Source organism: Cololabis saira, chromosome 10, assembly GCF_033807715.1.
Source record: "Cololabis saira isolate AMF1-May2022 chromosome 10, fColSai1.1, whole genome shotgun sequence".
Lineage (NCBI taxonomy): Eukaryota > Metazoa > Chordata > Actinopteri > Beloniformes > Belonidae > Cololabis > Cololabis saira.
Genome location: NC_084596.1, coordinates 46313613 through 46326965, shown reverse-complemented (window position 1 = coordinate 46326965; position 13353 = coordinate 46313613). Strand labels below are relative to the sequence as shown.

At 43.8% G+C, this 13353-nt stretch overlaps 1 protein-coding gene across 1 annotated transcript; it reads right to left on the bottom strand.

The window, feature by feature from the left end:
- Positions 1–802: 802 nt before the first annotated feature.
- Positions 803–13341, bottom strand: LOC133453156 (zinc finger and SCAN domain-containing protein 30-like). The gene is made up of 2 exons (XM_061733052.1): positions 13087–13341; positions 803–2129 (listed from the first exon to the last, which is right to left on the bottom strand). Exons 1-2 carry the CDS (start codon positions 13256–13258, stop codon positions 1228–1230), a joined length of 1074 nt encoding a protein of 357 aa, XP_061589036.1. The 5' UTR covers positions 13259–13341; the 3' UTR covers positions 803–1227.
- Between the last annotated feature and the right edge of the window lie 12 nt (positions 13342–13353).

The following is a 13353-nucleotide window of genomic DNA, read 5'->3' as shown; positions in this document are numbered from 1 at the left end:
CATTTATGCACCATTTCAGCCGGATCTGCCCGGCGGTGCTGAACGCTGGCCCCAGAGCCACGCCGGGCGCCCTGCATGGCTCCGCAGCGCATCGCCCGTTACCGGTGATCAAACCGACAGATTTCGCTGAAAATCTCAGAGGGTGAAGCTGATCCAGCCTGGGACGTACCCCAGAAATCCCTGCTCCCAAAGCGGCTGGGAACCTGGACAATTTAGTCGGACGTATCCCGCTTTGGGAACCAGGAAGTAGGCTGGAGCAGCGCGCATCACCGCAGCTTTAACCGGGGAATCTGACCGGTTCCAACCGGCCGGGACCGCAGGAACCGGCCTGGACTGGTAGCAGGGGCTCCCGGGGACCGACCAGCGGAATTTCAGCCGGATCTGCCCAGCGGATGCTGCGCGCTGGCGCCGCAACCCCACGGCGGGCGCACAGATCGGCTCCGGGGCGCATCCTATGCGCATCACCCGTTACCGGGGATCAAACCGACAGATTTGGCTGAAAATCTTGGAGGGTGAAGCTGGTCCGACCTGGGACGGACCCCCGAGGACCCAGCTCCCTAACCACCTGGGAACCTGGATGATTTAACCCGGATCCGCTCCGCCGCGGCACCGCGTCCGACTGGCTCAAAGAAGGGCCGCTCCAGCCTGCGGAGAGAGCTGGTTGTGGGCGTGGTGTCACCAGCGGAGGAGACCGAGGGCGTGGTTTGCATTTTGGTGACGTAAGGAAAATGCACAAATCCAAACGGCTCACAGAAACCACATGACACTGGGGGACTCTGTAAGGCGGGGGGAGCAGACCTTGCAGATTTTCATGGGGTATCATCTATTCTGTGTTGGCAGGGTGAGGGGAGACCACTTTATATATGTTAAAACAAGAAAAAACGTGTTTTTCATAATAGGTCCCCTTTAAGCTTATTTTTCGGCAGTCTGTAAAACGATTTCTTGCTAAATCTATGAGTACCGTTAATCCCACAACAGCTCTTTCCCATTTAAGATGTTTTCCAGTTGCTCAAACTGAAAGTTTACGCTGCCACTCAGTCTTTCTGCCACTCAGTCTTTCTGCCACTCAGTGGGCATAACCTGCTGAGAAGTCGCATCTGTGACATCATGCGCATTCCCTCTATAGAATTTTACATCCTTCCCACAAGTTCTGCATGAAAAAGGCTTTCCATGTGTACATGGTCAAAGTACGTTAAGTACGTATTTAAATATTTCTACACACGTTTCTCAAGAATACTCCTTCCCTCCTGTGTGTATGCTCATGTGGTTCTTAAAGGAACATTTGTGAGAGAAACCTTTTCCACATACTCCACAGGAGTACGGCCTCTCTCCAGTGTGGATTCTCATGTGGACCAGCAAAGTGTTGCGACGAGCAAAACTCTTCCCACAGGTTCTGCAGGAAAAAGGCCTCTCACCTGTGTGAGTCCTCATGTGACCCAGCAAAGTGTTATTAAGACTAAAACTTTTCCCGCATGCTTTACAGGAATATGGTCTCTCACCTGTGTGGACTCTGTAATGACGCAGCAAATCATGTTTACTTTTACACACTTTTCCACAAACATTACACTTCAGACACTTTTTACCAGACTGAGCGTTAAACTGACTTTGTGACTCAGGAGAGCAATTTATAAGTTTACTGGTCCTGTGACGTCTCATGTTTGAATTCATCTCTACGTCTGTAGTTGATCCAGAGTCCAGGTTCTTGCTTTGTTCACTTAAAGGAGAGTTCTGAGAGTAAAGCTGCTCAGCGTTTGGTTCTGCTTCACTGAAGTCACTTTCCTGGTAAGTGGGAGTCAACATGAAGGTATCAGTCTCCTGCTTCAGAACCAGCTGCTCTCCCTCCTGACTGCTGCAGAGTTCCTCCTGTTCCTCTTTAACCTGTGGAGGCTCTGGTTCCTCCTGGTCTAACCTGGAGCTCGTCTCCTGGTCCAGACTGGTGCTCGTCTCCTGGTCCAGACTGGTGCTCGTCTCCTGGTCCAGACTGGAGCTCGTCTCCTGGTCCAGACTGGAGCTCCTCTCCTGGTCCAGACTGGCGCTCCTCTCCTGGTCCAGACTGGCGCTCCTCTCCTGGGCACAGAGCTGCTGCTCAGAGAAAACGTCCTCCTCCTTACAGTCATATTGTGGGAGGTCTGGAGGTATAAACAAACAAAAGAAAAAGGATACAAATGACACTAAAATATTTTAAATATTTGGTTTAAATGTGTGTAAATACGTGCATAAGACACTGGCGTAAAGGAGGAGACTTCTGTCAACTTTTAATGGCGGGTTCAGACTGATTTATACCGTTGCAACCTCTTCTGCAGTTTTTCCATGTGTAAAAACAACTGTATCATCAGCATACATTAATACATCACATTGTCCACACACAGAAGGTCGATCATTAATGTACATGCTGAAGAGCATTGGACCCAATACAGAGCCCTGTGGAATACCCGTTGACAGACACAGAGCAGTAGATTTGCAACTTTCTATTCTGACAAGTTGGGAACGGAGTGAGAGGTAGGATTGAAAAACTCTGAGGAAAAATTAGTTGAAAAAGTTGAAAAAGTTGAAAAAAGTTGAGCAACTTTTGCAGTAGGATGTTATGATTAACGGTGTCAAAAGCTTTCCGTAAATCAAGGAACACAGCCCCCACAACCCCACCCTTATCCATCGATGCCTTGACTTTCTCTATGAAGAAGCACGCCGCCGTTTCTGTCGAGTGATTAGCCCTGAATCCAAATTGCATTTGATGTAGTGGGAAGGAGCCATTGTTGAGATGGTCGGTGATTTGCTTAGTAATCAGTTTTTCATATACCTTGGATACTATGGGCAGGATACTGATGGGCCTGTAGTTGGATGTCATAAGAGGGTCACCACCTTTGAATAAGGGAACCACAACAGCAGGCTTGCATGAGTAGGGAAAACTCCCTTGATTGAGAGCAATATTAATGATGTGGGTTAGTGGCTTGACTATTGAGGAATGAATCTCTTTCAGCATTTCCTCATCAAAAAAGCACAGCAGAGGATGTACTTCATGCGGCAGCTGAAGAAGTTCAACCTGCCAAAGAAAATGATGGTGCAGTTCCACACGGCCATCATCTCCTCCATCACCATCTGGTAGCTGCTGCCACTGTAAAGGACAGGAGCAGGCTGCAAAGTATCATCCGCTCTGCAGAGAAGGTGATTGGCTGCAACCTTCCATCTCTCCAGGACCTGCAGCCTCCAGGACCCTGAAGCCTCCAGGACCTGAAGCGTGCAGGAAAGATTGCAGCAGACCCCTCCCACCCCGGTCATAAACTGTTCCAGACTCTACCCTCTGGCAGGAGGCTGCGGTCCATCAGGACCAAAACCTCACGCCACAAAAACAGTTTTTTCCCGTCTGCAGCTGTCCTCGTCAACAAGACCCCGGTCCCCCATCTCCCCCGTCCACCACAGACTGCCCCCCCATCCCACTCTACGTTACATTAACGTAAAGACTCCAATCCTGACCTTATGCTTTGCTATGCTATGCTATGACCTTATTAACGCACATCCTAGGTCAATTTTGCACAGACTCATACCCGGCACTTTAAAAAACCTCATGTTGTACATTTTCACTGTTTCATTATATATTTGCTCTTGTATTGTATTGCACCAATCACCACACCAAATTCCTTGTGTGTCTTGGCAATAAACCTTTTTCTGATTTCTGATTCTGAGTGTGTCCATACCATAGACATCCTCGGCCTTTAAGGATTTGACGGAGGCTATCACATTTATAACCTCAGTCTCATACACTGATCTTGGTAAGAGTGCTGGCTCACTGGTGTTAACAGTAGGAAGAACATTATTTTCAGGAGTTCTGAAGCTTTAAGCTATGGTTGCCACTGACTCCACAAAATATTGATTGAGGGCCGAAGCCACAGCAGCTGGACTCTGTAGAGTCATGTCATTGATCCGTAATTAAATTGGATTAGTTGTACTATTGTTTTGACCTCTTAATTTTTTAATCTGGCTCCATATAACCTTTGAATTTCCCTTAGCGTTTTAAATAATCCAATATTCTAATAATTAAAGAAGCCAGCCTTTGCTTTTCCTAGTTCTCTTGTTGCCTTGTTTCTTAGCATGGCACATTTTTGTCTGTCATGGGACCTTTATGATTTTGTGGCAATTTTTAAAGCATTATCCCTCTCCTTCAATAATTTTTTGACATGTTTATTTACTTATAATCTTTACAGGTAATTTTGCAACTGATGGCAAGGCGAAGATCACATGTTGTGTGGGCACACCCGAGATCTCACTACTGGTGGGACACAATTGTTCCTGATTTCACTTCTCACCAGTTCATGCAGAATTTCCGTTTGTCCCAAGAGTCCTTTCAGTATATCTTCAGTCGGGTGGAGCATTTCTTGGGTAGAAGGAAGACAAATTACCGTTTGTGTGTCGCAAACCAGAAGATAGTGGCTATTGCCATCTGAAAGCTGGCCACCGGCAGTGAATACAGCACCATCAGCCATCTTTTTGGAGTAGGCGTGACCACCGTCTTCAATTGTGTTCAGGATTTCTGCAACGCAGCCATAAAGTTGCTGCTCCCAGCCCACATTACACTCCCTGATAATGAGAGGTTAGCAGAAATGCCTGCTCTCTTTCAGAGTCGTTGGAGAGTGCCACAGTTTGTTGGTGCAATAAATGGAAGCCACATTCCCATTATAGCACCAGAAGAGTATCCCTGAGACTACTACAACCGGAAGGGATGGCATTCGGTTGTTCTGCAAGCAGTTGTAGATGGCAGAGGTCTTTTCTGGGATGTGTGTGTTGGCTTTCCAGGGAGTGTGCATGATGCAAGAGTCCTAAAACAGTCATGTTTGTATGAAGTCCTAAGTCCAGGAAATTTCTAGGTCAAAGCAAAGTGACCATCTCTGGCTGTGAGGTTGGACATTACCCGACAGGTGATCCAGCCTACCCCATGCAGAACTGGCTAATGAAACCCTTTTCGGACACTGGCAGATTGACCCGTGAACAACACACCTACAATTACAGACTCAGCAGTGCACAATCGGTTGTGGAAATTTGGAAGATGGAAAGGACGGTAGAGATGCCTTCTAAAAAGAAATGACTGCAAACTGGAACTGTGCAAGAAAATGGCGCTGACTTGCTGTGTCCTTCATAACATCTGTGAGGAAGAGGCGACACTTTCACTGAGGAGCACCAAGACAGACAAACCAACATCCAGCCTCCTCTTCAGGCCTTACCTGAACATGGCAGTCAAAAAGGGGCTGACATAAGGCCTCCTTTAATGAATAATTTGTTTGGTAATTGGTAAATAAAATGACACCTGTCTCATAAAAAGGTAGCTTATTGATTTCTTTAATTTCATGTCTTCACTACCCACTAACCAGCTTTAGGCCCTGTCCCAATACCCCCACTACCCCTCGTTTTCATCCCTACCCCTAAATTTTGCGCGTTCCCGTGAGGGTAGTGTTGTCCCAATTCCTCTTTCCACCTAGGGGTAGTGGGGAAAAGTAGTGTATTTGTTATGAATCTGTCCCTACGGACGTAGGGCTTTCCGATCCTCACTAGTTTTCTAGGGACAGAAAAGTTTCCCGGAATGCTTTTCGTCGTCATTTGCGGACTGAATCGAAAAAAAAAAAACCATTCCTTTGCTGCATCTATATTAATTTGTAGCTTTGTAGTGAATGTTACGCACCAAATTCACCTCTGTTATTAAGTGTGGTTCTACACACCGTCCATTATAAAAGCAGCATGTTGTTCTTCATGCAATGCCAAATTAATATGCTGCATATAATTTACTGTCCATAGTTACTTGATGTAACTATGAGTGTTCAGGCATCGTGGTCCCTTTAAATGGTGTGATGACGTTGTGCTCGATTTTCTGCAATTTCCACAGCTTATTTGCAAATGTCGCCGCCTCGCAGTCTTCAGGGCTTTCCACAAGCGCCGGCTGCCGGCCATATAGCCGACTACACAATTAAGTCAAGCCGGCTACTTTAATGACCATTATTTTTATAGCCTAAATATTATTTTTCGATTTTAATAAAATTAAATGTTTTTCTCACAGACTGACAATAATTTCAAACTGAACCACACTCATTAAAGTTGTGATTCGCTCTGCTTGTACCGATAATGGCCGGGTTTCCCAGATCAGTTAAGTAGTTCTTAACAGCGAAAGACTTCTTTCAAACCTTCTTAAGGAGCCTGTGAAAGAAAATCGCGTTTCCCAGAGTCGCTCTTAGCTTAAGTATCTCTTTCATTAAGAAGGAAATGAAAGATGCTGCTGACCCAGTCTTTACAACCATCTTAGTGAACAAAGACTCACAGATCCAGCCGCGTCAGGCAAATCAATATCACACCAAGTAATGAGATATTAAAACAATGCACCCCGCACAAATTTTGATCTATTTTATACTTTAGATTTATATTGTTTATCATTCATTGGTGACAGCAAAGGGGGAAAAAAGAAAAATAAGGAATAACAAGTGTGTTCCTGTATATGCTTTATGCATTACGCACAAATAAAACGATCATCATGAATATCATTTATTTGATAATTTGGCTGCTATACAGCATGTTCTCGCTGCAAATTTGCGCGAAGCAGAACTGTTTTTATGAACGCATTCATGCGTCAGCACTTCAGTCCCCTGGACGTGCTGTCGGACCGGGCTGTCCAGGCAGTCGTGACACCGATCCTCCTGCCCGAGCCCGAGCCCGAGCACCTACATGTGTGATGACAGGGAAGCAGCAGCTGAAGAACGGAATCCTTTGATGAATCGTTCATTACAGTCTCAAATATTATCAATGGTGTCGGTTTATATTAAAGAATCTTTTTGCCCAGAAGAAAAAAGAGCGAAGACAACGACCCATAACTATTTTCTTCTCTTGAAAAAACCCACCTGCACCGCGGGGTTTAGGATAAACAGACGCTACAGCGCGAGTCGGGATGCAGCGGCATCAGAAGAGCAGTGAGGCGGGGCCGATCTCTGCAATCTGAAGCCCTCTATAATTGTAAAAAGAATTTCACTTATCACGGGTTCTTTTTGGAACATAACCCCTGCGAAAAACCAGGGATTGCTGTAATTCCACGTTGCGATTTGCGAAACTCGCCTTCTCTTGGCTCATGTTTTTGAACGCACACACACGCCCACCACGTTTCCTCCCGGTTTCTGCGTGTGGGGAAAAAAAGCCTCACTGTAGCCAGAAATAACGGAGTAACGCACCGTTTGGATGAAAAAGGGTCATTGAATTATATTTATCATCTTAATTTTTCATTATAACGCACAGGCAGCAGGGAATTAGTGCGTTAGGCAGCAGTGCTGCATGTGAAAATGCGCTGATAGTGATCGGTGATCGATTTGCCTGGCATCGATTGATTTGGTTTCAGAACCGGACAGCTGCTCCAAAGAGCTTCTGAAAGAGCGAAACTAAAGGACGGTGTTAAGAAGTCATCTGGGAAACACCCGTATCTTAGGGTTCTCTCTTAAGTGAAACCTTCTTTGAACCTCTCTTAAGTCCTTAAGAGAGGTCGGATCTGGGAAACCCGGCCAATAACCACAAATTACTCTGATCACCGCCGACTTCTTTGAGAGAAACTCCGCGGCCCCGACGTGTGTGTGTGTGTGTGTGTGTGTGTGTGTGTGTGTGTGTGTGTGTGTGTGTGTGTGTGCTCAGCGGAGTGAATGTGTCAGAACTCAGAGGCAACAAGCAGAGCTCACCAAATGCTTCTTTTGTCACCATAAAAACGGTACGTCCTTACTTACTCAGGCTATCTAACCGCATAGCATCGTTTAGCTCAAAACGTTCTACCGGTAATCTAGTCTTCTCTTCAAGTGTTCAATTAGCAACACGTGAGAGTGTATTTTCATACACTTCATTAGTTACACTAATGAATAAAAGAAGATGCAATATGTTGTTGTAATAATAATGATATGATAATAATATATAGAGTAGATATTGATGGTAATAATAATAATAATAATAATAATAATAATAATAATAATAATAATAATAATAATAATAATAATAGAGCAAATGTCTGAAAAATGAATATAGCCTGCCTATTACGCAGGCACACTTAGGCTAATACAGCGTTTCCTACAATTGTACAGGCTTGGCCCCGCCAGGCCAATGAGAGCCCCCGCCAGGCCAGAAAAGAAAAAAATAATATGTCAAAAATAAGCGACGTATCTATCCATTCATTCAGAAATCAATAATTTCCATTTGGGAGCCTCTGTGCGGCGCTGAATATACAATGCGGTGTTTAGGGTGTGCTTCTTATTGAAATGACTGGAGGCAACACGTTGCGGCAGTGAGTAAGTCCCTTTAGGCTAATACTGTGAGAAATAACCTCTCATAATAGCGGTACTACAGTTAATAAATGTAATAAATGCTCCTACTGCTGTTTCTGGTGGAGCAATACGTTTGCCTGCTGGCTACTGAGTCCCGTAAGTGGCGAGTGAGTTTTAACTCCTTAATTACTAACCAGGAATGTGACACCGTCAGAGTCACGCACAGTACACAAACTGTGATGTTAGAGCGCCACCTTTTGGTCAATTTAAGCAACAGCATGGCCAGCTGCTTGACAGTGGCTCAACTCATATTAGTTTACTGCTTTTGTTGTTAATAATGTCATTGCAATTTAATCTATGCAATTGTGAAAAGAAATGGCAAAATAAATGAAAAACTGTGAACAACCGCATTCGGTAGGCTATTCGGTACTCAGTATTCAGCCAAGTCTTTACATTTTATTCGGCTTCAGTTTCGGCCTCAAATTTTAGTTTTTTCTAGTTTTTTCAGTGGGTACCACTGTAGCATTCTGGACTTTTGTTTAATAATGTTGAACTTGACTCCTCAGTTGTCTATATTTTTTGTTTTGTTTTTGTTTTTATTTTATGTTTTTACTATTTAAATAAATTAAAATAAATATGAATATGTTATTATTATTATTATTATTACATTTAAGACCAGTGTACACTGGACCACATTACACCAGGAAACTGGACCATATTACACCAGGAAACTGGACCATATTACACCAGGAAACTGGACCATATTACACCAGGAAACTGGACCATATTACACCAGGAAACTGGACCATATTACACCAGGAAACTGGACCACATTACACCAGGAAACTGGACCACATTACTGTACACCAGGAAACTGGACCACATTACTGTACACCAGGAAACTGGACCACATTACACCAGGAAACTGGACCATATTACACCAGGAAACTGGACCACATTACACCAGGAAACTGGACCACATTACACCAGGAAACTGGACCACATTACACCAGGAAACTGGACCACATTACACCAGGAAACTGGACCATATTACACCAGGAAACTGGACCACATTACACCAGGAAACTGGACCACATTACACCAGGAAACTGGACCATATTACACCAGGAAACTGGACCACATTACACCAGGAAACTGGACCACATTACACCAGGAAACTGGACCACATTACACCAGGAAACTGGACCACATTACACCAGGAAACTGGACCACATTACACCAGGAAACTGGACCACATTACACCAGGAAACTGGACCACATTACACCAGGAAACTGGACCATATTACACGAGGAAACTGGACCACATTACACCAGGAAACTGGACCATATTACACCAGGAAACTGGACCATATTACACCAGGAAACTGGACCACATTACACCAGGAAACTGGACCACATTACACCAGGAAACTGGACCATATTACACCAGGAAACTGGACCATATTACACCAGGAAACTGGACCACATTACACCAGGAAACTGGACAATATTACACCAGGAAACTGGACCACATTACACCAGGAAACTGGACCATATTACACCAGGAAACTGGACCACATTACACCAGGAAACTGGACCACATTACACCAGGAAACTGGACCACATTACACCAGGAAACTGGACCATATTACACCAGGAAACTGGACCACATTACACCAGGAAACTGGACCATATTACACCAGGAAACTGGACCACATTACACCAGGAAACTGGACCACATTACACCAGGAAACTGGACCACATTACACCAGGAAACTGGACCATATACCAGGAAACTGGACCATATTACACCAGGAAACTGGACCACATTACACCAGGAAACTGGACCACATTACACCAGGAAACTGGACCATATACCAGGAAACTGGACCATATTACACCAGGAAACTGGACCACATTACACCAGGAAACTGGACCATATACCAGGAAACTGGACCATATTACACCAGGAAACTGGACCACATTACACCAGGAAACTGGACCATATTACACCAGGAAACTGGACCATATTACACCAGGAAACTGGACCATATTACACCAGGAAACTGGACCACATTACACCAGGAAACTGGACAATATTACACCAGGAAACTGGACCACATTACACCAGGAAACTGGACCATATTACACCAGGAAACTGGACCACATTACACCAGGAAACTGGACCACATTACACCAGGAAACTGGACCACATTACACCAGGAAACTGGACCACATTACACCAGGAAACTGGACCACATTACACCAGGAAACTGGACCACATTACACCAGGAAACTGGACCATATTACACCAGGAAACTGGACCATATTACACCAGGAAACTGGACCACATTACACCAGGAAACTGGACAATATTACACCAGGAAACTGGACCACATTACACCAGGAAACTGGACCATATTACACCAGGAAACTGGACCATATTACACCAGGAAACTGGACCATATTACACCAGGAAACTGGACCATATTACACCAGGAAACTGGACCACATTACAACAGGAAACTGGACCACATTACAACAGGAAACTGGACCACATTACACCAGGAAATTGGACCATATTACACCAGGAAACTGGACCACATTACACCAGGAAACTGGACCACATTACACCAGGAAACTGGACCATATTACACCAGGAAACTGGACCACATTACACCAGGAAACTGGACCATGTTACACCAGGAAACTGGACCACATTACACCGGTCATGAAATCACTACACTGGCTTCCAGTGAGTCAAAGGATAGAGTTTAAAATCTTCCTGCTGGTCTAGAAAGACCTGAATGGTCTTGGACCAAAATACATGGTTGATCTGTTAGTTCCTATGAAGCTCCCAGACCCCTGAGGTTCATCTGGATCTGTTAGTTCCTATGAAGCTCCCAGACCCCTGAGCTTCATCTGGATCTGTTAGTTCCTATGAAGCTCCCAGACCCCTGAGCTTCATCTGGATCTGTTAGTTCCTATGAAGCTCCCAGACCCCTGAGGTTCATCTGGATCTGTTAGTTCCTATGAAGCTCCCAGACCCCTGAGGTTCATCTGGATCTGGTTTGTTGTGGTTCCAGAACCAGAACCAAGCAAGGTTCAGCAGCGTTCAGTTATTCTGCTCCTCACCGGTGGAACAAACTTCCTGTAGACCTGAGGTCTGCTCCAACTGTAGATCCTTTAAATCAGGATAAAAACATTACTGTTTACTCAAGCGTACTCCTAAATTAAATACTTACCTGCTGGACTCTACTGCCCTTATTTTTTAACAGCTTGTGCTTTTTATTATTTTACTTCTTTTCTTATCATTTTATTCATACTTTTATTTCATCTTAATTGTTATTTACTGTCTAACTGTATCTTGCTGCTTTTAATGTTGATGTAAAGCACTTTGAATTACCTTGTGTTGAATTGTGCTATATAAATAAACTTGCCTTGCCTTACTGATATTTACTCAAAAGTGTGCCGAAATTAAGTATACTTTTTGAGTACATACTGTTTAGTATGGAATTCCGGACGCAACGTCTGTCTGTTTTCTCTTTTCCTGCTCTGCCCAGCTGGTCTCCATCAGGAGGGTCCCCCTTATGATCCAGGTCCTGGTCCAGGTTTCTACCCCCTTATGATCCAGGTCCTGGTCCAGGTTTCTACCCCCTTATGATCCAGGTCCTGGTCCAGGTTTCTACCCCCTTATGATCCAGGTCCTGGTCCAGGTTTCTACCCCCTTATGATCCAGGTCCTGGTCCAGGTTTCTTCCTCCTAAAGGGGAGTTTTTCTTGCCACTGTTTGGATTAAGGTTTTTCTCCCACTAGGGGAGTTTTTACCTGCCATTGTTTATGTAATAATTGCTAGACAACTTATGTTGTAAAAGACGCAATATAAATCAAATTGAATTGAATATAAAAAGAGATGCAGTCATATTGTACCCCCCCCCCCAAAAAAAAAAATAATAATTAAAAGGAATAATAATATTATTATTAATAATAATAATAATAACAATAATAATAATAATAATAACCGCAGCTGCCCTGTGAGTTTCATCTGTCAGCTTCAGCATAAATAAAGCTCTGATTTGGATCCTACATGAGTGTTAGTTTATTCAGACTTTTACAGAGTAACAATCCCGTTTGTGTTCAGGTTTCATACCTGTAATGTGTAGTTTTATTAGTGGTTTCATACCTGTAATGTGTAGTTTGATCATGGTTTCATACCTGTAATGTGTAGTTTGATCATGTTTCGTACCTGTAATGTGTAGTTTTATTAGTGGTTTCATACCTGTAATGTGTAGTTTGATCATGGTTTCATACCTGTAATGTGTAGTTTTATTAGTGGTTTCATACCTGTAATGTGTAGTTTGATCATGGTTTCATACCTGTAATGTGTAGTTTTATTAGTGGTTTCATACCTGTAATGTGTAGTTTGATCATGTTTCGTACCTGTAATGTGTAGTTTGATCATGGTTTCATACCTGTAATGTGTAGTTTGATCATGGTTTCGTACCTGTAATGTGTAGTTTGATCATGTTTCGTACCTGTAATGTGTAGTTTGATCATGGTTTCATACCTGTAATGTGTAGTTTGATCATGGTTTCATACCTGTAATGTGTAGTTTTATTAGTGGTTTCATACCTGTAATGTGTAGTTTGATCATGTTTCGTACCTGTAATGTGTAGTTTGATCATGGTTTCGTACCTGTAATGTGTAGTTTGATCATGGTTTCGTACCTGTAATGTGTAGTTTGATCGTGGTTTCATACCTGTAATGTGTAGTTTGATCGTGGTTTCGTACCTGTAATGTGTAGTTTGATCGTGGTTTCGTACCTGTAATGTGTAGTTTGATCTGAGGTTTCCAGGTGATTTCCAACAGTCTTCTCTGACGGTCGATCTCTTCTTCGTACTGAACGATGGTTTTTTCAAACTCTGTGAATATTTCTCCAGCAGCAGCAGTTAGTCGCTTGATGATAAACTCTCTCAGACACTGAACCTGAGACATTGTCGCTGCAGGGACTCAGATATTCATCTGATATACAACCAAAACCGTATTTGTGAGTCCAAACGTGCTGCCTGGGCGCCTCTTGTTTACTTCCG

What these genes read in the sequence shown, in the direction of transcription:
- LOC133453156 (XM_061733052.1), bottom strand. Translation starts at nt 13,258, where the DNA reads ATGTCTCAGGTTCAGTGTCTGAGAGAGTTTATCATCAAGCGACTAACT. An exon ending in GATCAAACTACACATTACAG is followed by an intron (nt 2,130 to 13,086) that starts GTACGAAACCAC and finishes TTATACCTCCAG; the next exon opens with ACCTCCCACAATATGACTGT.